We start from the raw sequence: 21,692 nt of genomic DNA, 5'->3' as shown, positions 1-21,692 counted from the left end.
CACGCAGGGGGAGGCCCCGGCCGTGGCACCTGCCCCAGGCCAGGCGGACTTACCAAGGCCCCCCCCGCCCAGACTCCCCCCGCCCAGGGCAGCAGGGCGGCCCCGCTGCTGCCAGCGCCTCTCTGGGGCGGGGGGGTGGGGCCCCCCCCCCCTCAACCCCCCCATGAGATGCGCCGCCCCCACCCCTCACGAGCCCCGTACCTGCAGCCTCTCCTGCCTGAGGGGGTGGGGAGGGCCGGCAGGGGGCGGGGCCGGCAGGGGGCGGGGCCGGCATGCAGATCAGCATGCAGATCGGCCGGCAGCCCCTCCCGCGCCCGCCGGGCGCCTAAAGAGAAGCTTCCTCCCGGTCCAACGGGCGCCCATGCTAATGAGCTCAGCCGCTCGGCCAATGGCAAGGCAGGGAACGCTCGCCGTATGCAAATTGCGCCCCCCCGGGACAGCGCGAGGCGGAAGGAGCCGCTTCCTGACTACAAGTCCCAGGGTGCATCGGGCTGCGATTTACCGCGGCTGCCCCCCGCCGCCTGCCCCGGGGGGCGGCGAAGGGGCAACGGCGGAGCCTGCCCGCGCCGCGCCCCACCCCCCTGCCCCTGCCCGCGGGAAAGCGGCGGCCCAGCCACGCCCCCGCGAGGCGCATCACCCAGCCCCGCCCGCCGGGCAGGGGAGCCCCCGGGGTGCGCACAGCGCCCCCCCCCCAGCCGGGCCCGTCCCGCCCCGCCCGTGCAGGGGGCGCGGGGATCCCCCCCCCCCCCAGCCAGGCCCCGAGCGGGGTAGGCGGGTCCGTGCCCTCTGCAAAGCCCCGAGCCAGCGAGAGCCCCCCCGTCCCCCCCCGGCGGGCAGCGGGGCGTCGGGCTCCTGCACCCCCGCGCTGAGCTCGGCCGCCGAGCCCGGGCCGAGCCCCCCGGGGGCCGCGCCCCGCGCCCCGCGCCGGGGCCGCTGACCTGAGCTCCGCGCCGGCTGCCGCTGCCCGGGGACCCGGCAAAGTTTCTGTTTCTGCGAGTGCGCGTCGCCGGAGAGCCCCGAGTTTCGCTTTCCGAACGTCAGCGCGGGGCAGCCCCGGCCCGAGCGGCTCGGACCCGCTCCCCGCCCGCCGCAGGCTCCCCCGGGCGCTGCTGCAGCTGGGGTGGGGACAGGTCCCTTCGCCCCGCCGCGGCTCCCCCGGCCGAAGCCCGTGCGCTAACGGGGCGCGTCCCAGCCGGCTGGACACCCGGCGCCGAGCGGGACGGGCAGGGCTCCTGTCCTGGCGAGCCTGCCACGGTCCCGGGCAGCAAGGCAGCGGGGTGCCCAGGGCCCGGACACAGGAGCAGGCGCTGGGCTACCCGATGTCTGATGTCTGAAGCGTCCAAGGCCCTGAGCCTGCTAACACGGATGTGTGAGACACGGGGGGGGTGAGGGAAGAGCTTGTTCTGGACCAATTTCTGTCCACACAGAGCTCTTCTCCAGGCCTGGAAAAGGGGTTGGGAGTATGTCTACCCTTCAGTCGCTACAGTGGCGCAGCTGCCGCATTTCAGTGTAGACACTAGGGATGCCTAGGAGAGGGCATCTCCCCTCAGCACAGGCCAGGGGTTCGGGTACCCCTGGGGCGATATCAGCTCACCCAGGTATGTGCCTAGCGACATAAAAAGCACTAGCAAAGTCGGTACCAACTGAAATCTTATAGGGACAATGATTTGTGTATACTGCTCTCTATAGGGCACACTGAAATGTAGAAAGAAAAGGAGGACTTGTGGCACCTTAGAGACTAACCAATTTATTAGAGCATAAGCTTTCGTGAGCTACAGCTCACTTCCTCAGATGCATATCGTGGAAACTGCAGCAGGCTTTATATATACACAGAGAATATTGTTTCATATTCTCTGTGTATATATAAAGCCTGCTGCAGTTTCCACGATATGCATCTGAGGAAGTGAGCTGTAGCTCACGAAAGCTTATGCTCTAATAAATTGGTTAGTCTCTAAGGTGCCACAAGTCCTCCTTTTCTTTTTGCGAATACAGACTAACACGGCTGCTACTCTGAAAACTGAAATGTAGGTACATTATTTATATTTCAGTTGATTTATTTTATAACTGGTAAAAATGAGAGTCGATCGTTTTTCACTAATAGTGCGCTGGGACACTTTTTTGTATTTTTAGGTCTGATTTTGTCAGCAAGCTGTTTCTAAGTGAGGTGAAAGCTGGGCGTACACAAGACAAATCAGACTCCGGAAAGGCGTACCGTAGTCTGGAAAGGTTGAGAGGCACTGACATAGATAATCTGCCTCCCCACTGGGCTTCACGCAGTTCGGATACGTCTCTCAGGGCAGGGCTACGCTTCAAATGCTGCGGGAGCACAAATGCGCCGGAGCAGCTGCACTGCTGTAGGGCTTCAGTGAAGACCCTCGTTAACCAACCTGCGTGAGAGGCGATAGCTAGGTCCGCAGAAGCAGCCGTCCTGTCAACAGAGCGCTGTCTACACTGGGGGTTAGGTCGGTACAACTGCATTGCTCAGAGGTGTGGAGTTTTCACATCCCTGAGCGACAGAGCTATACCACTGTAAGTTTACAGGATAGAACTGGCCTCAGGGGTGTGGATTTACCCCTGAGAGAGAGAGCTATACCCATGTAAGTCCCTAGTGTAGACCAGGCCTTGGACTGTCACAGCCGCTGCAACAGGTTGTTTAGCATAAGTGGTTAGCAGATATTCTAAGGGACCATTCCATGTGAAATGACCCATTAACATCTCTGCAGTCATAGAACAGGCGGGGGCGGGGGCGGGGGGGGGAAGGGAACCTAAGGGGTTGCAGACTATTGTATTAAAGCTAAGCCATAAATCCAGTGTCTTCCCAGGTTTTGTGTGTGACCTTGGACCTCCCTGTGTCTCAGTTTCCCATCTGTAAACGGAGGGGTGGTGTGATAAGTGCATGAAAGACTGTGAAAAGCTTTGAGATCTTCGGCTGCATGAGGAGACTAAAGGTTTTGAATAGCTTCTTGGTCACGCCTTGGTCAGGCTGCACATCTGTGCTAGTTTGAGTAAAGCATCATTTGTGATGTAGATGTACTTACAGAGGTGTCTCCATATCTCCCAGGCCAGGCGGTGCCTTCTGGCATCCTACCCATCCCTGCTGCATAGCCCTGACCTTCCCCAGTGTCTAGCCTCGTTTGCCTGGGGGGAGGAGATAGCTGATTTCTTTCTCTTACCCCCTCCAAAGAGCTCAGGGCCCTTCTCTCTGTCTGGAATGCAGCTCATGTCAGCCTACGCTTGCTTGCTGATGGGCTCAGCAGCCCTGCAGGCACATCTAGTTTGCCATCTCTGGGAGTGGCAGACAACAATATACAACCAGGGGGCACGCTGTGGGGAATGGGTCTGAGACCCCCTTTCCCTGCTCTAGGTGTGTTAGTTTACGTTAGGTACAGTTGGGTGCATCTAACAGCCAGACACCCCCAAAAATCCTCTACCCTAGAAATATCCATAAAAACAACCCCCGCTGCTAGGGTGACCAGTTCACAAGTGTGAAAAATCGGGGCAGGGGAATAGGCGCCTATATAAGACAAAGCCCCAAATATCGGGACTGTTCCTGTACAATCGGGACATCTGGTCACCCTACCCGCTGCAGGCAGATACAGCCCGTCCCATTCTGCCTCTGCAGCCCTTGGGGAACAGGGAAAGCTTCTGCTAAATCCTTCCTCGCTGGAGGGAGAAATGAAAGAAGCTCTCACCAGAGGGTGCCTCTGGGACTTACAACTCACTCTGCATCCGATGAAGTGAGCTGTAGCTCACGAAAGCTCATGCTCTAATAAATTGGTTAGTCTCTAAGGTGCCACAAGTCCTCCTTTTCTTTTTGTGATTACAGACTAACACGGCTGCTGCTCTGAAACTCTCTGCTTTCAGTTTCATTTCTCTGCTGCCTGCTCAGATGGTGCTGTATGCAGGGTTGTTGTGGGCATGTCGGTCCCAAGATATGAGAGGGACAAGGTGGGGGAGGTCATATCTTTTATGGCACCAACTCCTGTTGGTGAGAGAGAGAAGCGTTCCAGCCACACAAAGCTCTTCTCCAGGTTTGGGAAAGGTCCTTTGAGCATCACAGCAAATGCCGTGTTCCTCATCCAGTACACTAAACATCCCAATAACAACGGCAGGGGTGAAACCAGACAATCACAACACTCTCGAATGAGCTCAGATGGGAAAATGATAAAAGACAGGAGGGGGAACACTTTCCACAAAGCAATCACTCTATGTCTAACTTATCAGTCCTCAGCCTCAAAGGAAACCTGCACGAGGACCACTCTTTCCCTCTGCAGGCTTCCCTCTGCAGGCTGGTATTATGCATATACCAACCCTTAGGCTCCTTAAGTGAGTCAGGGGACAGAGTAGAATTACCTATGGTTATATCTCTGGAAATAGTCTCCACAGTTAAGCTCTGGTTCTGGGGTTCAGGTCCCTCCCACCTGTCTGTACACCCCACTTCCTTGTACTTGAGTGCCCAGGCCCTCAACTTCTGGACACAGTGCACACAGATTTGCTGCCTCCAAGGAAGCAGAGTCCCCCAGTTCACTAGCTTTGCCTCCGCTCAACACTCTCCTTAGCACCCGGCATGTAGTTGATAAACACGTTTATCTGACAAAGTTTAAGACAGAGAGTCAAATAGAAGTAAGTCTAAGGATTGAAAACTCCTGGTTACAGATAAATGAAAAATCTAAAATGCAAGCTAGAGCCACTACTTATAACTGTGTTCCTTTCCTGTCTCATGAAGTAATTCTCACCCAATAGTCCGTCCATACAGCACTTGGCCAGTCGAGAGCTGGCGTCCACGTTTCTTGAGACAGCCGCCCTGGCAGAGTGTCCCCTCTGTAATGGATGCCATCTGTGGCCTTCTGTATTCTCTTATACAGTTCCAGACCTTTTGTCTCTTCTCCTAACCTGGGACATTTTGTCACCGTTTGCACCAAGGTTCCCCCCTTTTGTGCTCTGTAAAGGGCCCGAGCCTGCCCCTTGTCTAGACTGTAAAAGCTCAGCTGGGCTGAGAGATGCCAGTTGTTCTCCCTCTTCACTGAGTTCGCTCTGAAAACCACCTCAGCCTAGGTGAGCAGTTTCCCCTCCAGCAGCTTTGGAACACAACATCCCATGTTCCATCACTCCTACAATATTTCCCATCCATACTTCCCCCACTAACCAGGACAACCAGCAAGTTCTTAGCTTTCAGCACAGACTGCACATGGCCCCCTTCACTGAACTCTCGCTCACAGGGGAGACATGCCACGTCCCTGGGTACAGACTTGTAACCGTGAACCCTCCATCTCTTGCCCCTATAGGGCTCCCCGGTCACAGGCAGGGCCTGGAGTTTAGTCATTCCTGCAAGTCCAAAAGAGAAACCATTTCTCCAATGAGTGGAAGAGCCACAGGCTGAGTCCTTGGGAATCGTACAGTTTTATTGTTCATGGTACAGAGCGTTCCCCTTGGAAACACAACCTTCCGTAAGGGAAGAGCAGAGCAGGTGCTCGTTCAGAAAGGTTTCATCTTCTATAAGCAGGCAGTGGGCCTGACTCCCCACTGCTGGGCACCTGGTCTTGTAATTTACACCTGATCCATGGCACAGCAAATGCAACTGCTGTTTTGAGTGGAGAATTCTGATTCAGTGGCATCACACACCTGCTTTGCACAAGTGCAAATGACACCACCTGGTGCCAGGTAGGGGGGAATCAGGTGAGTGTCCAGAGAAGGGTCAGTGTATAACAAAAGCTTTGAACTGCACAGCAGCAAAATAGTCCAGCTGCCCCCACTCCAGCCAAACTGGAGGCAGAGAGGTCAGTGCCCCCGAGACCATAGCCAAGGTTGGCACAGGAATAGATCTGCCCTGGGGCAACCATAGCTGGTACAGACCTCCTTGATGGATCCTGGAGTACAGCGCTAGACTTGTCCCTGCCTTAAAGGCTTTTTTTTTTAAATGGGGAGGAGAAGGGCATTGGGGGTGCGGGGTTCAGCTAAGAGAGAAGGAGGATTGTGCACCTAGCTAGGGTGTAACTGTTTTCATTGCATAATGTGTATTTCATGGGGTCAGCCGCACCCAATCAGGACCCCGGGGCAGGAGGAAACAAGTTCAGCTCTACAAAACTAAAGCCATCCCCTCCCCCATAGCTCCATTGTCCTTCAGAACTGAGTCAGGAGCACTTGGGCTGGCTGCACCCAAAAAATAAGCTGCTCCCACGTGAGTGGCCAGAAGGAAACAGCATGCACAGCAGATTGTGCAAACACATAACATTTCAACTGGGCTCCTCCGGCTTGTACGTGCCCAGAGGCTCTGCTGGACTCAGCTCATTCTGGACTGGGGAAGAACAATCAGTGACAGACTCTCCCCAATGCACCACAATTCACCCCCAGTGCATTGTGCAGAGCTTTGCCCCTCCACCTCCTTCCTTACACGGGGACTGGAATAGTTGACAATGGTGACATTTAAATTATCCTCACCTGACACCCGAGTTAACAGCCCCTCCCAGCTGAGCAGAGCAGTTCACCCCTCAGCGCTAGTGCTCCAGGCTCTTTGCAGATTCAGTTACCCTAATCTCACCTTGGTGAGGTTTCCCCCCGACTGCAGCAGCTGGAGACTTACTTTTCAAAGGAAATTAGACTCTGAAGCCTTGGATAGCAGCTTCAACGCCATGCTAGTGCAGCGTACCAGCTCAGCCCCAACGCTGGGGGGCTGAAGGCAGCAGCTTTATAGAAAAATCCTAAACCAAGAGGTCTAGGTTACAAATGAAATTCTCAAAACTCTCCTTCTCCCAGTGGCCTGAACAGGTATTACCCTGATTCCTAGAGCGGAGAGACATGTCCTTGGTCACGGAGGACAGCTACTGTCTCCTTGAAATGCCGCGTTAACGGGGAAAGGCTATAATTCAAAGGGGCGTTGGACATTGATATGAACAACAACAAGATGCAGGGTTGTAATAATAAACACTTAAAGCAGAATTTGGGAAGAGAACCTCCACCAGCCAACCTCCATCGGGAGTCAGGAGATTTCCAAAGGGGGGCAGACTATCCCACACCTTCCTCTGAAGCACCTGGTACTGGCCGCTGCTGGAGACGGGATACTCGTCGGGACAGACCCGGGGGCTGATCCAGCGTGCAATGCCTGTAGACTCTGGCATGTGCGGAGCTGTGTCTGGAAGCGGGTGGTGTGTGTGTGTGATATCAGGCAGGTGGGAGGATGAGCACTGTGGAGGGTGCAGTGCATGGGAGTGGGCAGCTTGTGTCCTATTGCTGGTGACAGCTAAAAGCCACCTGTGAACTGAGCATTCTGCGCCCTGGTGCCCCAAAGCACCTCCTCCAAAGCCCAGTTCTCCCACCCAGACGCTGCTGGGCTTCCTCCACTCCTTTGCAGACCATGTCACCCCCATAATTCCCTTTCTGGATTCCCTTGTCCATAATGTCACTCAAGTGCTAGAGCCCTCACTAAGCTCCCTAGATCAGCTCTGGCCAGAGAGCCCAGCCAGACTCGACAGGCATTGGGCCACAGCGGGGCTGCATCCGCTCATGCCAGGTCTCAATCTGGCGCAGCATCCATAATGCCCGTACTCCCCGTGCAGCCTGCATAGACCATCGGGGGCTTGGCTGGATTCTTCACTGCCCATCCCTGCTCCAACTGTCCCCTGATCATGGTTAATCATAGAATATCAGGTTGGAAGGGACCTCAGGAGGTCATCTAGTCCAACCCCCTGCTCAAAGCAGGACCAGTCCCCAATTTTTGCCCCAGATCCCTAAATGGCCCCTCAAGGATTGAACTCACAACCCAGGGTTTAGCAGGCCAATGCTCAAACCACTGAGCTAGCCCTCCCCCTGTGTTCAGACGCCCTCCACCTCATCCTGCTGCCACCACCACCTTCCCGAAAAGCCAGGGCGATTCAGTGGAAACCTAAACCATGGAGGCCACAAGGGGCCCTAGAAGGCAATGTCCCCTTCCCCTGGGGGGGCAGTGCTATCCCCAGGAAACACTAAGCTTCCCGCCACCAGCTAGCAACCGGCTCCTACAATGTCAGATGGCTCAGTGCTCCCTGGGACACAGCAATGGAGAAACAAGCCCAGAGGGCTTTTCATCCCCTCACCAGATAGCATCGCCAGTGAGAGTGTCCCCCTCTCCACAGCTGTATTGCCTTAAAGTGCACTAGGAACTACACAGGGCAGTGGAGACGGGGTGGCACATGTCCATTCTCCAGAGCATCCAGGAGGTGCCAGTCTGAGGCAAGGAGGGCAAAAGGGCAGAGGTTGCCAATCCTCACTGGATGAGCCCTGACGCTGGCAGCATGTTCTCGCTGGCGCTGTGAAGTAGGACTCGGCTCCTGCCATCCAGTTCTGCTCCATGGCCCTTCTCTGCAGGAGAGGCAGGGGTGGCATGGGTGGGGAAGGAGAGAGGAAGGCAAAAAACCGGGGACATTTAAAGCAAAGGCCTAGGCTCCACCGAGATGCCATGACAGACTCAGGGGCATTTAACTTTCCAAAGCCTGAATTCCAGCTCGGAAGAAAGAGAAGGAGTCTCTCTTAGGGCAAAAAGAAAAGGAGGACTTGCGGCACCTTAGAGACTAACAAATTTATTTGAGCATAAGCTTTCGTGAGCTACAGCTCACTTCATCGGATGTATTGAGTGGAAAATACAGTGGAGAGATTTATACACACAGAGAACATGCAACAATGGGTGTTACCATCACTCTCGTTACAGTGTGTATGGTAACACCCTGCTGCTACTCTGAAACCTCTCTTAGGGCAGTCAGGCCCCTCCCCCCCCCAGCTCCCCCTCCCTCCTCCCCCCCACACACACTTCTGGGGGTCTCCAGATCTACCTAACCCCATAAGCGCTTCCTCTGATAACCACCAGAGGGATTCAATTCAACCATCTCCCCAGAACCCCGGGCAGCAGCAGCTCCTAGTCTGAACACTTGGGGCATTTCTCTGGAGGTTACCACTTGTTGCTGGTCCCATGCCAGAGGCATATTAGCCTTTCCCAGCCCTACAGAGAGCAGGGCCTTGGCCTCACTTACCCGCCTCCTCCAGGCTGGGGAAATGTTGGAATCCCTCCAGATCTGCAGACAGCAAGACTTGGAGAACATGGCCCTGAGGAGAGGGGACAGGATGAGTGCGGTTGTGACATTCCAGCTTCCATCGTTCACAGAGACAGCAAAGACTTCCAGATGTGTATCCTGGGAGGCTCAGGAAGGGAGGCTGGGCCGAGTTGACCCCAAGAGCTCAGTCCCTAGGTAGGAGCAGCACAGATGACAGCTGCAGCCCCTCCCCACGGCTTGATCCATATGAGTGAATCCCAGATTCTGTAGCCACTGTAGGAGCAGCCTCCCCCTTCTTGAGTGGGCAGGTGCAGCCCATGAGGACAGCAGGTCTCAAGACGCCATGCTCCATCTTGACCTGAGCAGCCAGGCCACAATGCATGCTGGACCATGATTTTGCATCTGAGCTGATGGGCACTGATATCAGCTGCGTTAGTCGCACGTTAGGTACAAGCTTCAGGTTCTTGGTAAATTGCAAGTGCAGCCCCAAGTTCTCGAGCTTCCTCTGGGGAAGGAAATTTGACTGAGCTAGTCTGGTGACCAGCCCACTGGAGAATATGGCAGCAGCCTTGGTTTTGGAAGCAGCTGCATGACAAGTGCCCATGTCCCTGGTCCGAATTGACAGCCAGTGCCCACCCCTACTTTCCAGACACACCTGCAAGCCAAAGAAGGTCAGGGTGAGGCCCCTTTTCCGGAACTCCTGCAGCAGGTCTGCCAATCCCATCACCACGGTATAATCCATGCTGCTGACGTGGGTGCAGTCCAGGATGACACAGCGTGGCGGAGACACTGAGGGCAAGAACACCATGTGGTCACCTCACTGGCATTTCCAGCAGAACATTCACCAGCCACCTGGGCAGGAAACTTAAAGCAGGAATTGATCTTTCTGAGCCTGGCAGTTTGGAGCGTTGGCACGAGTTTCGCCAAGCCTCTGTTGATCCTGCCCCACCCAGCCAGCCATTTACACTGGGCGGATGCTGAAGGCCACACAAGCCTGAGAGAGAGTGAAGGATAAAGCCTTGATAGCTGCATCAACGGGTCCTGCCCAGGCAGGGTGAATCCCAGTCCAATTCCAACTCAGGCTTTCCCCAAGATCTCTTCCCTACAAGCCGCAGGGAGAGGGCTCTCAGGGGCCAGCTGGCTGATCACAGGAGGTTCAGAATCAGCTTCATGGGCATTTGCCTGAGCAGCTGATCTGAATTTGGGGTTGTATTTATCCAGGAGCTCCAAGGCTGACAAAGGCCCCCCTGCGGAGCAGCCATTCTGGCCTCCTTCATATTCAGAGGCTCAGCAGTGAGACCAGCGCTGTCCACAAGCTACAGCATTGAAACGAGGATGCGTTTGGCTTGTACCAGATGGGCTGATAGTCAGGGTAGACTGCACCGTACCTGCCAGAGCCCATCTGTGCATGGCATCTCGGAGGGACTCAACAGCGGGGAAATGCAGACCACTCGCAGGCTGCATGAGAAGCACCCCCTGCTCTGATAGCTGCAGGAGAACCAAGAGGGGAAAGATGAGAGGTGGCTGCGCTGGGTAATGTAACATGCTCCAAATTCTCAGCCCAGAGCCAGTGTCCCCCTCACAGTGGAGGCGGGTGCGTAGGTAACACAGCCAGCCATTGTCCCTCACACTGAAGGGGCGTGTGATGGAGCCTTCACCCCATCTCTCACCACACACCCATGACTCCCCCAACCGCACACAGACAGGCTGGTGTGTGTGTACACACTGGAAATGGAGGGGATCAAACACCATCAGTGCTAAGAAATGCTGCCCACACCATTCTCAGCTGCCTGCATTAACCATTTCTTTGCGTCTCTTGGACTGTCTCTCTGCACCACAGCTGGGGCAGATGAGGGCCATGGGGGTGTTAAGTAGGGATGGGGCAGGATCGGAAGAAGAGGAAGCCACACGATGCACCCAGCTATTGCTCCAGGTAGATGCCTATGGCAATAGTGACATCCTCCCACATCTCAGGGAACCCCACTGAAGCTGAACCCCACACAAGGAGGTCTGAGCCGCACCTTGATCCGAGGCCTGGCAATGGTGTAGAGCAGGAGAACGCCGGAGACCAGCATGCCGGCCATGATGCCATACTGAACCTCCCAGAAGCAGAGCAGGAACGTCACACACAGCGGCACAAGGTCCAGCCCTGAGAGTGAGACCCCAGTCATTGCCTCGTCCCATCCGTTCACCCTCCCACACGGCAGCTGTGCCGCGAAGCCCCCAGCGTCAGCCAGCAGCCTGTGGAGCCAGGGGAAGGGGAATGGACGAGGGAACAGACGCCCGTTTGCATCTGTAGAGGGGGAGCGGAGATGCCTTTGCGCGTGGCACATTACAGGCCGGAGGCTGCCGGTGGCGGGAGAGGGTTCAGATTGGGGTGCAGGAAGTCAGGGTTCAGTGCTAACACAACATCCAAACATCTTGGGGCTCCCTGTGTGCTTCAATCCCAACATCTGGCCGAGCACCACATGAGGGCTACCAGAGATGCGGGGAGGGGAGGGGATACTCAAAGCCCTCATCTCAAGAAGGGCAGAGTCTGGAGCTGGGTCAGTGAGCGGGAGAACACCTGGCCAGAATCCCCAGGCTGGGACACGGGATGTTTTACAGCAGTCTGGAAACGTGACGTGCTGCCTTGGCGCTGAATATTATCACCTAAACTGCCCCCTCTTGGTCCAGGGCACCCCACAGGCATCTGTCTTTCTGTACACCAGGGCACAGAGCGCTCAGAGGCGGGAGGGAACTACGCTACATTCAGGTGTGGAGCACACACAATCAAATGGCCCTCTCAGATCCCTGCGTAACGGGCACAGGTCCAGCAGAGTCTTGCCTGAGAAAAAGAGCTCTGTGTAGCTTGGAAGCTTGTCTTTCTCCCCCACAGAAGTTGGTCCAATGACAGATATTACCGTCCTCATGGATATTTTAACCAGGTGGGGTTATACCAAATCCCACCCTTTTCCGAGCATCGCCAGTAACGGCCTGCAAGTGGCGCTGTATCCCTTTGAACTTCCCCCTATAGTGAAACCATGCAAAGAGCAGGAATTCGCCCTCTGCGGGGATGAGACGGAGCCCCAGGCAGGTGTGCAAAGCAGGTTGCTCGTGGTGCCCGTACGTTTAACCCGCCACAGTGTCCTGAAGATCCTGGCGTCAAACATAGGAGCCACGGCACAAATGATGACAGCAGCCAGAGCCGCTTTGGGAATGTAATAGAAGAGCGAGGTCAGGTAGGCCAGAGAGAGCAGGACCAGGGTCCCTGGGGAGACACAAGGCAGATGGTGAAACACAGCCACCCGACCCCAAGCCACGGCAGGGCAGGGACACCCCAGCCTTCCTCCCCGTACACACACACTCAGCCCAGCCTCACACGGGCGAGGAGAACAGGATGTAAAACCCTGGGGAAGGACGAGCCCAGAGGTGGCCCTTGGAATGGCAGGGGAAGCAGCAATGGAGTCCCTGGGTGAAGGCGGGGCACCTACCTGTTATCAGCCCCCCTGCTGGGGTGCACACGCCCGTCTGTGCATTCACCGCTGTCCTGGAACACAAACCAAACGCACCGTTACAGGCCGTGCGAAGGCCAGCTCCTTCCAGCTCCCCAGTGCGATGGGGGAGCTGCTGGATGGACTCAGTGTCATAAGAGGGAGGCCTGGGGACCGGCCCCACTCTGAGCTCCTGTCTGTCCGGAGACTAGCCCCTCCCCAGGGCATGCAGTACACTGGGGAAGGCCCTTGCCCCCCACCCTAATACATCATCCAGGTAGGAACAAAAGCAAACCCTGAGGGTCCAGGCAGGGGGCATGAGGGGCAGGAGTGAGGGCAAAGCTACAGCACACATGGCCCACTGACATGGGGCAAACGGAAAAGGGCCCCTCTCCACTGGCTGGGATCCAAACCCAGGCCCTGACTGGGTTCACCCAGCCCCTTATCAAGGATCCCCCGTGCCCTGACAAGGCTGGCCTGCCAAACTGGCTGCCAGCCTCAGTGGTGCTACTCACCGCCCAAAGCTGCCGGTGACGGGGTAGGAGGAGACGAAGGAGCCCAGGAGGTTGGTGAGGCCTGTTGTGGGGGGAGAGACGGGATGTTGTGAACTGTGCAGTCAGGAGGGGAGTCCAGATGCTGCCTGGGTTGGGGGGCAGAGTGGGCCCTCCATCCCATCAGTTCCAGCTCAGTGAGGGGCAGCCACCACCAAGGCCCCTTCCAATTAGCAGACAAGGGTCCACAGCAGGTTCAGTCCTGAGACTGGACTCCCAACCCTGCCCCAGCCAGGCTGGAGAGAGGGTCCCCCCGCAACCCCTTACACCATGTCCTGGCAATCCCCCGCCCCCCTGGCTGAGCTCTTACCCATCGCCAACAGCTCCTGATTGGGGTCGATTCTGTAATTGTTCTGCGAGGCTGAAAGAAGGAGGTGGTGACTAGGCAGAACTCCCTACCCCTTTATCCCAGAGCTTCCTGCGAACCTGGTGCCAGCACCCGGGGGGGGGGGGGGGCGGGGACAGCAGGGTGCATGGAGGGGCGAGTCAGCCTTTGCGGGGGAATGACGTCTGTCACAGGCTCCACGGGACCCCTGAGAAGTGGCTCATTTCACCACCTTCACCCTGCAGGTCACATTCCCCTCACCTGGAGGGCAGTAACAGGCCTTACCAACACTGAGCTCTTGCCTTGGGGCATGGGGAACCTCCCTACCGCATTCTGGTACCTAGGAGCTGCCTCACCAGGGCAATAAACTACAGGGGGAAATGCCCAGCTGTGGGGGAATGTTCCATGTGATCCCCCCTCCCCATCCACTGACCCTACACTCCAAGGGACAGCCCCCAAGCACCTCCTTCCTGCACCCCCAGCGCTTTTCTTTGACATGTGGAAGGTCCCACCCCAGGGGCCTTCCCCACTGCTGCCCGGTGGCAGCTGACTCCAGACCCTTCCCCATGTGAGGGCCGAAGGCTGTGGGAGCCCGAAACACAGCACGGCAGACCCGACACCATACCAAAGGCCTTGGCAATAGCGACAGTCTCCATCAGGCCCATGAGAGGCACCACAGCCAGTCCAGCTCCCAGGTCCTGGGGAGGGGATGGAAGAGGCCAGCATGAATATCATGGCAGAGAGCGCTGCAGACGCAGGAGATGGTGCCCTCTGCACTGTCCCCCCATCTCTGAGGGCAGCAGGAAGTGCGAGTCTCAAGAGGAAATCTCCCATGATGCAGCTCAGCCGAGCGAGGGTAGACAGGACCCCTCGCTCCACTAGCCCTGTGCACATACGTGCTGGAGGGCAGGTCACCCCAAGGCTCCATGCATCCAGCCCTGTCTGCTCCCCAACTGGAGGGAAAGGGGCAAAGGGGAGAACCCCCAATTCCCATTGGAATCCCACCTCTCTCGAGCTTGCTCAGCCATTTAAAGGTACGGTACAGAATTAGAGCACCAACCTGGCATGATCCCATCCGCTCCCACCACCACTCACCTGCACCATCTCGCTGAAGGACACAGTGCTGTTGGCTTCGGCCTTGGAGAAAGGCGGCAGCTGGAAGGGAGGGAGCCCCTGGGGCGTCGCCCCAGTGAGGGTGAATGGCTGGGAGCCCATCCCCTGGAAGGAGTAGGCGACCAGGCCAGCAAACAGGACCACAAGTGCATTGCGAGCTACATCAGAGAGGAAATTACCCAGGTGAAAGCATCGCTCCAAGCCCAGTGGGGATGGGCATAGTGGAGGGACATGGACTGGGGACTCTTTCCAGCCCAGGCGGACGCCTGCTGTCCATAAGAGCAGGGGCAGCAGCAGAACGAACCTCCCACCAGCAGGCCTCAGCCCTGCCCTGGAGAGACCCACTGTGCAAGGGGCGTTCAGTCTCCACTCAGTCCTGGCCCTTTCTGTGGGGGCTGCCCACAAGGGGCCAGGCGCTGCCGGTCAGGACAGTGGTTTGGACCGCTGCCTCTCCGGGGGACAGACCCATCTCACACAAGGGCCCCTGAGCAGCCGTCCTACTGGAACAACTTGTGGGCCCTGCCAGCATGGGCCAGATTTGGGCCTAGTGGGGAACGGCCCCCCTGCCCATCACATCCCCCCACAGCCAGCCTGGGCCAGAGCACTCTCCCAGCAGGCATTTGCTGCAGGTACACAACGTGCTGTTTCTTCCTCTTCCTCGTTTCTCCTCATCACCCTGTGACCCTGGCACAAGTCCGGGACCTTACGGTGCTGCCATGGGGAAGAGCAAGTCAGAGCTGGGCAGGGCAGTCAACTAACCTGTTGCTGTGGCCCAGATGATAAGACGACTGATCCTGACGGACAACAGCTCCACCCGATGGACCCTGGGGATGTGGCCTTTCATCGCCCTGAGCCCCACAAGCACTGCCAGGCAGACCAGCCCCAAGAGAGCATCCCCAACCCTGCAAACAGACCAAATCCGGGACATGTTGCAACATACTGCAATCACTACTGAAAAGGTTTTCTCTCGTGGGAAGGGCCCAGCCCAGGCCAGGCCAGGCTCCAGTTCTGAGTGAGGAGACTCGTCTCTGCCACAATCAGATCAGTTCTCAGGGAACAGGGAGAAGGACCCAGGTCAGAAACCGGACAGGAATCAGTGGAGCAGGATCCACTTCCAACCGGAACTGGCCAGGGACAACCATTCCCCATTTCAGCCCCTCACCGCCACTGCTGCAAAGGGCATGTACTCTGCCCTCACTGCCCAAAATGGATCAAGGATAGACAGGGCTGTGCCGGGGTGTGGAGTCACAGGGCAAACCTTGTGTGATGGGGCATTCACCCCACATGAGCCCTGGAAGGTTAACGGAAGCAAGAGAGGCCAGTTAGCCATCGGCTGCACCTGGAGGGGAGCTAGGCCCCAAGGAGGCTTAATCGGGGATGAAGCTCACATGGGCAGAAACAAATGGGGCTGCTCTACAGCCAGGGAGGGGGGCTGCAGTGAGGAAGCCTGCAGCCCTGCTCCCTGATCCTAGGGGAAGGAAGCAGCCCAGGGAAGGGGCAGTGAGGGCTGAGAGAACAGACCTGAGCTGCTGGGTCAAGGGTCCCCAGATTGGAACCCGGTGCAGAGGGGAGGCCTGGGTTCCTGTACAAAGCACTGTGGGAGTGATGCAGTCAGCACAGAGGATAGTGAGAGACCCTGGTGAGACCCTGGCTGGTGGTCTGGCTGGTGAGCTAACCAACAAAGAAGAGGCACTGTGGCTCCTGACTAGCAAGGTGGGGACTGCAGACCGAGTGAATGGGTCAAGGTGCTGGCCGACTGCAGGATGGGGCGCAGACAGTGGTGAGCTAATTCCCCAGATGAGCCATGAGGGGGCGCTGCTGAGCAGCAAGTAGCATCTGCCCCTTACACCCAGTAATTTCCTGCCCCCAGGGGCAGCCAACAGAGGCAGGGCAAGGTGGGGCACAGAGACAACTGAGCTCGCAAGCTTGGGCTGCCTGGGCAATGTGAGGCACAGACCGTCCCAGGGCTGGCTTGAACTGGGAGCCATGCAAGTACCTGCTTGGTGCTGGCAACTCGCTGACGGGCTCAGTGCCCTGCTCTACCGATGGGACTGGGCGGGGAGACAATTCATAGCTCCATTTTCCGCTCCATCCTCCCCCACCCCGGCAACGGGAGAGGCCATGAACTGTCAGGCTGACCCCATGCATCCTCACGCTCCAAACCAATCCAACATGATGGAGGGCATGGAGTGTAGCTTCATGCTGGCACAGGGCACTGGGCAGAGTCTGCTTGTGCCCAGTGTGACCTGACAGAGGACGCAGCAGGCAGCTGCACCTTATACTCACGGTGCCTTTCCCAGCCCTGCGTTCCCCCCACCTCCACACCAGCCACGCCAGGATGCTGGTGGAAGGAACGATCAAGGAAGAGCACAGAGATGTCTGCTGACCTGGTCTCCCCGATTCTTTGGAAGGTGTGATACACCTGCAGGAAGAACTGTCGTGGAATGTTGTGCAGCCCCAGGATGTTCTGTGCAAACAAACAAAGGCCCCATGAAAGACCAGCATAGCCCCAGCTCCCAAATGCACCTGACAGGTATCCCCAATGACAGACCAAAGCCGCATGGGATTGGACCCCTCCCTTCCCCTCCCCATGGCACTGGCCCATGCAGTGTCTTTTGTGTCTGCTACCTGGAAGCTTTCATCAGGGACCAGACCACGTAGCTGTGTGCAAACCTCTGGCCAAGGAATTTTCTCCAGATCCTTCCTCCACCCCTAGGAAACTTTGGCGGCTCAGTGGGGAGACAGTTCCCATTCTCCCAGATGTCTGGTGCTGAGGCAGCCCCTGCCCCATGGAGACAGAGTCCTGCTTCCCATGCAAGCAGACAGGCTCTCCCAAACGTGGTATTCAAACTGGGATGCTTTCCTTGACCCACGACTGTCCAGCTGCCTCCTCTCGAGTTCTCACATGTCACCAGAGGCTGACAGTGAATGTGGCTAAAAGAACTCAGAGGTTCCTCCCAGAAAGAGCACTTGATAAAACCATAAGAGATTAGCTGATGATTTCTGTTGTTTGGCGCCTTGCAAAGCATATGCTGACCCACATCCCATTCTGATTACAGTCAACCACAAAGGAAATGTGGCAATACCTAAAATCACCACAAGGAATGAAGAGGATTGGCCAAGCCGTGGACCAGTCAAACCTCACAGCCAATCCCAGCCCCCCACATCCCTCCCCGTAGAGAAAAATCACCCACCACAGCGGTCAGAGGATACTGATTGTCTCCGCAGCACCCCCATAACCCCCGCATCACCCGAGAGGAGGACAGTGTATTGACAAGGGAAGCAAACAAAGCTTAGTCCACACAGTGTAATGACCAGGTCCCCCAGCCAATGGGCAGAACATCACCTCCACTTGCCCTAGCACTGAGCACAATCTCAGCTCTGGGAGGGAGGGAGGGAACGAGGAACCCACTATGGGTCACTAGCATGGCAGTGCAGGGCACTCACCCCATCACACCAACCTTGCAAAATCCTTCTAGTGCGCTTATCTGGCGCAACCCTGTTTGCTTGTTTGTTTGAGGGGCCAGTGAAGTATCCTTCATGTTTCCACTGATATCACGGCGCCAAGCTAAACAGAATGTGCAGCTGGGCCGGTGAATTTTTATGACAATTTTGCAAGGCTGCATTAGGCCACTGGGCAAGTTAAACTAAAGAAATAGAGAAGCCACAGGGAGGAGAAGGTCCTACCTTGACCTGGTTGAAGCTAATGGTGACCGAAGCGGCCGAGGTAAACCCTTTAATGACGGGGCAGGAAACGAAGTCCAGTAGGAAACCTGCAAAGGATGGAAATTGCTATAAGGAAGCTGCTCTCCTAGGTACAGACTGCAGCATGCACACACATGCAGAGTGCAAGGCTTTACAAATCAGAGCTGGACAACAGCAGACATTTCTTGTGGGGACAAGTGGCTAGAATGAGAAGCGTCATACAAAAACAAGGCCTAACATGGCCGCAGCATCTCACCAAGGTGCAGGAGACCCATGGCTAGCTGGATACAGCCTGACAGGAAGGTCAGCAGGATGGCATAGGCAGGGTCATGGAACGCATAGGAAGAGACCAGCAGCGACATAATGGCCGTTGGACCCAGCGTCACATCTTTTGAGGTCCCCAGAAGGCAGTAGACAAAGCAGCCCATGAAGGAGGAATAGAGACCGTACTGCACAGGAACAAACAGAGCCTTCAGCGCCAGAATCACAGTGACCTGGGAACCTGCTCTGACCATGCCAGGACCGGGGCATTCTGAAAGGATGGCTGTGATTGGTTAGCAAAGGGTCTGGCCAGGGAAGTATCCCAGGGGAATGTATTGGGCAATCTTTGGAAGAAATGTCTGTCACGTGTTCGTCACCCTGATATCTGTACCACACACTTTCTGAAAGAGGAACGTGGCCAGTCCCAGGAGGCTGCCTGCCTTCAGCCCCCCAGTGTGCCCTGCCACTCACCTTGCCACGTGTTACTGCCTCGCTAACACCCACCCAGCCCCCCTGCTGTTACAATCTTCAGCATTCTGCCAGGATATGCAAGCACCTCCCTCCACTGTAATCGCCCTCACTGTGAACAGTGCCCCCTTTATAATGCTCAAAACTCTGCATTTTTGCAGTGGCTACCATTAAAACATTGAGGTTTACTGTGTGGCAGTATTTACAATATCCTCTGTGCTGTGACGGGGAGACTCCTCCAGTACCACAGGACATTTAGCTACTGCAGCTGGGGAACATCCAGCCTGTAGTGGCATTGGGGGCAGGTGCTATAAAGAGGACACTGTAGACTTACTCGCACATGGAATGAGTGAGTTCTAAGCTTGGCTGTATGTATGGCCAGGTGAGGAGCCTGCATTGATCAGATCAGCACACGCCTATGCCAGGGACAGCCCAAGGGATGTACTTCTCAGTGTCCGCAGCACTGAGGCATTGGGGTCCCTTTGTGAAAAGAGGAGGGGAAACAATACGTGTTGGTTGCCTCGAGATGACTCTGCAAAGGAACTTGCAACAGCTGCTTCCACTCCCCCCCCCCCCCCCCCCCCGGCACAACCCTCCAGCTCTAGAATCAAGCAACCCACCTGAACTGGCAGGCCGGCCACCTCGGCATAGGCCAGTGCTTGCGGCACGACAGTCAGGCCCACGGTCACGCCAGCGATGAGATCGAGCTGCAGCCACTGCAGAGAATACTGGGGCAGCCACCTGAGGACAGGGAGCCTCCTCTGCACTGTGCAGTAGGAGCAGCATCGCTCGGGGGCCTCTCGGTCCCGCTCTGCCATAGCAGCTTTCTTGGGAATTCAGACCAGTGTGTACCACGCTCCAGGCTCAGCTGGGTCTGTCAGGGCGCCACTAGAATCCCCTGCAACGATCTCAGGGGACATGGTGACCGGGAGAAGACAGTCTCCTCAGCAGCACTGTTCAGTGGAGTTCTCTGGTTCGCCAACATACCTGCATGGGAAGGAGGGTCAGAGACTCGGCCTAGGCCGGGCAGGGATGCACGGGGCACTGTCTGTCCATTTATAGCACCCACCGATGGACTCCTCTCCTTCCAGGCTCCTATTAAGGCCCAGACTGAGGGACGCCTCCACCTCCTCCATTCAGCTGCTGAGGTCTCCTAAGGCAGAGCCTTGGCCCTGGGGGCAAGTGCAGAGAACTTGCTGGGTGGAGTTTTTCTGCCCCCCATGGACTCTAGCTCCCTCTCCTGGAACATTTTCCCAGAGGGACACTGGCGAGCTGCACTCCAGGGCAGGGAGTGGGTCCCAAGGAGCCGGCCTGGGCAGAGTGCTGCTCAACGGGTTTCTCTCTCTCTCTCTTTGGCAAAGAGAAGGAAATAGAGAGTTTTTACATGAGGCTGCAAAGAAAGAAGGAGCCTCCGCCCCGTTCCCAGAAATGCCCAGCACATGGGTCTGGGCAGTAAGTCGCCCAGCAGGGCCTAGTTTGCTCTGATTATTTTAGAAAGCCAAGGGCCGAGAACAGAGGAAGAACAGTCAGTGCTAGCTGGATCCGCGGCAGGGACAGGCTGCATACACCTCTCCACCTGCGCAAGGTGACAAAGACCCACGCTGAGGGACACAACAAACCTCATTTCACACAGGAATATCAACAAAGATACATTAGAATTGGAAAAGGTACAGAGAAGGGCAACAAAAATGAATCCGATTTCATGCATCCGATGAAGTGAGTTGTAGCTCACGAAAGCTTATGGTCAAATAAATTGGTTAGTCTCTAAGGTGCCATAAGTCCTCCTTTTCTTTTTTTAAAAATGATTGGGGGTCTGGAACAGCTTCCATAGGAGGAGCGATCAAAAAGACTGGAAGTGTACAGCTGAGAAAAGAGGTGACTCAGGGGGGATATGATAGAGGTCTATAAAATCATGTACATTATGATGTAGAAAGCGAATAGGGAAGTGTTATTTACTCCTTCACATAACACAAGAACCAGGGGTCACCTGATGAAATACATAGGCAGCAGGTTTAAAACAAAAGGAAGCACTGCTTCACACCACACACCGTCACCCAGTGGGACTTTTGCCAGGGGATGTGATGAAGGCCAAAAGTACAACTGGGTTAAAAAAATGAGGTAAGTTCACGGAGGACAGGTCCATCAATAGCTATGAGCCAAGACAGTCAGGGACGCAACCCCATTCTCTGGGTGTCCCTCAGCCTCTGACTGCCAGAGGCTGGGACTGGACCCCAGGGGACTGAGGGATCCCTGGATGATTGTTCTGTTCGCTCCCCCTGAAGCACGGGGCAGGGGCCAGTGTGGGAGGCAGGACCCTGGGCTAGACGGACCATGGGTCCAACCCCGTGTCCTTCTGAGAGCCCGAGCAGGGCGAGGCGCCTGCCCGCAGCACCGGAACAATGTGTACCGCGGGGGGAGGCTAAGAGCCATTGATCCGCACGGTCAAACCCTGGCTCTCATGGAACCACGTCGAGCCAGGGGGTGCGGCGGCAGCACCCCAAGGTCTCTGGGCTCCCGGCCGGAGCTGCTGGACAGGGGCTGCTCTGCGGTACGCAACGCCCGGGGTGGGGGGCACCCCGCGGGGTCGGAGGGCAGGAGAAGAGGCGCCCGGGGGCCCTGGAGAGCTCTGGCTGCCCCGGCCCCCGAGGGTCGCCCCGCACGTCCCCCCCCGGCCCCGGCCCCGGCCCCGGCCCCGCACTCACCCGCCCCAGCCGCCGCCGCCGCCGGGCGCCCGGACCCCGGCCCGGCTCCTGTGACGCGCCCGGGGCGGAGCCGG

At 56.8% G+C, this 21,692-nt stretch overlaps 2 protein-coding genes across 19 annotated transcripts in view; both read right to left on the bottom strand.

Annotated features, from left to right (window-relative positions):
• Window positions 1–1,199, bottom strand: part of RNF213 (ring finger protein 213) — a 96,082-nt gene extending 94,883 nt beyond the window's left edge. For 5 of the 10 annotated variants that reach the window (XM_073310511.2, XM_073310520.2, XM_073310516.2 and 2 more), the window contains exon 1: window positions 939–1,189. The gene's annotated coding sequence lies outside the window, so the exon portion shown is untranslated. Of the gene's footprint in view, window positions 1–201; window positions 400–938 lie in introns of those variants that run through there. The other 5 variants (XM_073310522.2, XM_073310521.2, XM_078848407.1 and 2 more) reach the window with 4 other exon arrangements.
• A 4,163-nt stretch (window positions 1,200–5,362) lies between these two features.
• SLC26A11 (solute carrier family 26 member 11) lies at window positions 5,363–21,691 on the bottom strand. Of its 9 annotated transcripts, XM_073311297.2 has the most exons (17): window positions 21,619–21,691; window positions 19,537–19,903; window positions 18,444–18,636; window positions 18,170–18,255; window positions 16,870–16,949; window positions 15,242–15,384; window positions 14,465–14,640; window positions 13,995–14,067; window positions 13,355–13,405; window positions 13,009–13,069; window positions 12,494–12,549; window positions 12,130–12,270; window positions 11,042–11,169; window positions 10,409–10,508; window positions 9,676–9,809; window positions 9,000–9,072; window positions 5,363–8,334 (listed from the first exon to the last, which is right to left on the bottom strand). In XM_073311297.2, exons 2-17 carry the CDS (start codon window positions 19,732–19,734, stop codon window positions 8,240–8,242), a joined length of 1,788 nt encoding a protein of 595 aa, XP_073167398.1. In that variant the 5' UTR covers window positions 19,735–19,903; window positions 21,619–21,691; the 3' UTR covers window positions 5,363–8,239. The 9 variants fall into 9 exon arrangements, 6 of the variants coding, with proteins under 6 accessions (XP_073167398.1, XP_073167395.1, XP_073167396.1 ...); XM_073311294.1 differs by lacking the exons at window positions 5,363–8,334; window positions 9,000–9,072 and adding an exon at window positions 9,083–9,525; XM_073311295.1 differs by lacking the exons at window positions 5,363–8,334; window positions 9,000–9,072; window positions 21,619–21,691 and adding exons at window positions 9,083–9,525; window positions 19,986–20,257.
• Window position 21,692: the final 1 nt, after the last annotated feature.

This window comes from Lepidochelys kempii, chromosome 14, assembly GCF_965140285.1.
Source record: "Lepidochelys kempii isolate rLepKem1 chromosome 14, rLepKem1.hap1, whole genome shotgun sequence".
Classification (NCBI taxonomy): Eukaryota; Metazoa; Chordata; order Testudines; family Cheloniidae; genus Lepidochelys; species Lepidochelys kempii.
Note: the sequence above shows the minus strand (reverse complement) of the source record. Positions and strands in the feature narration are given on the sequence as shown.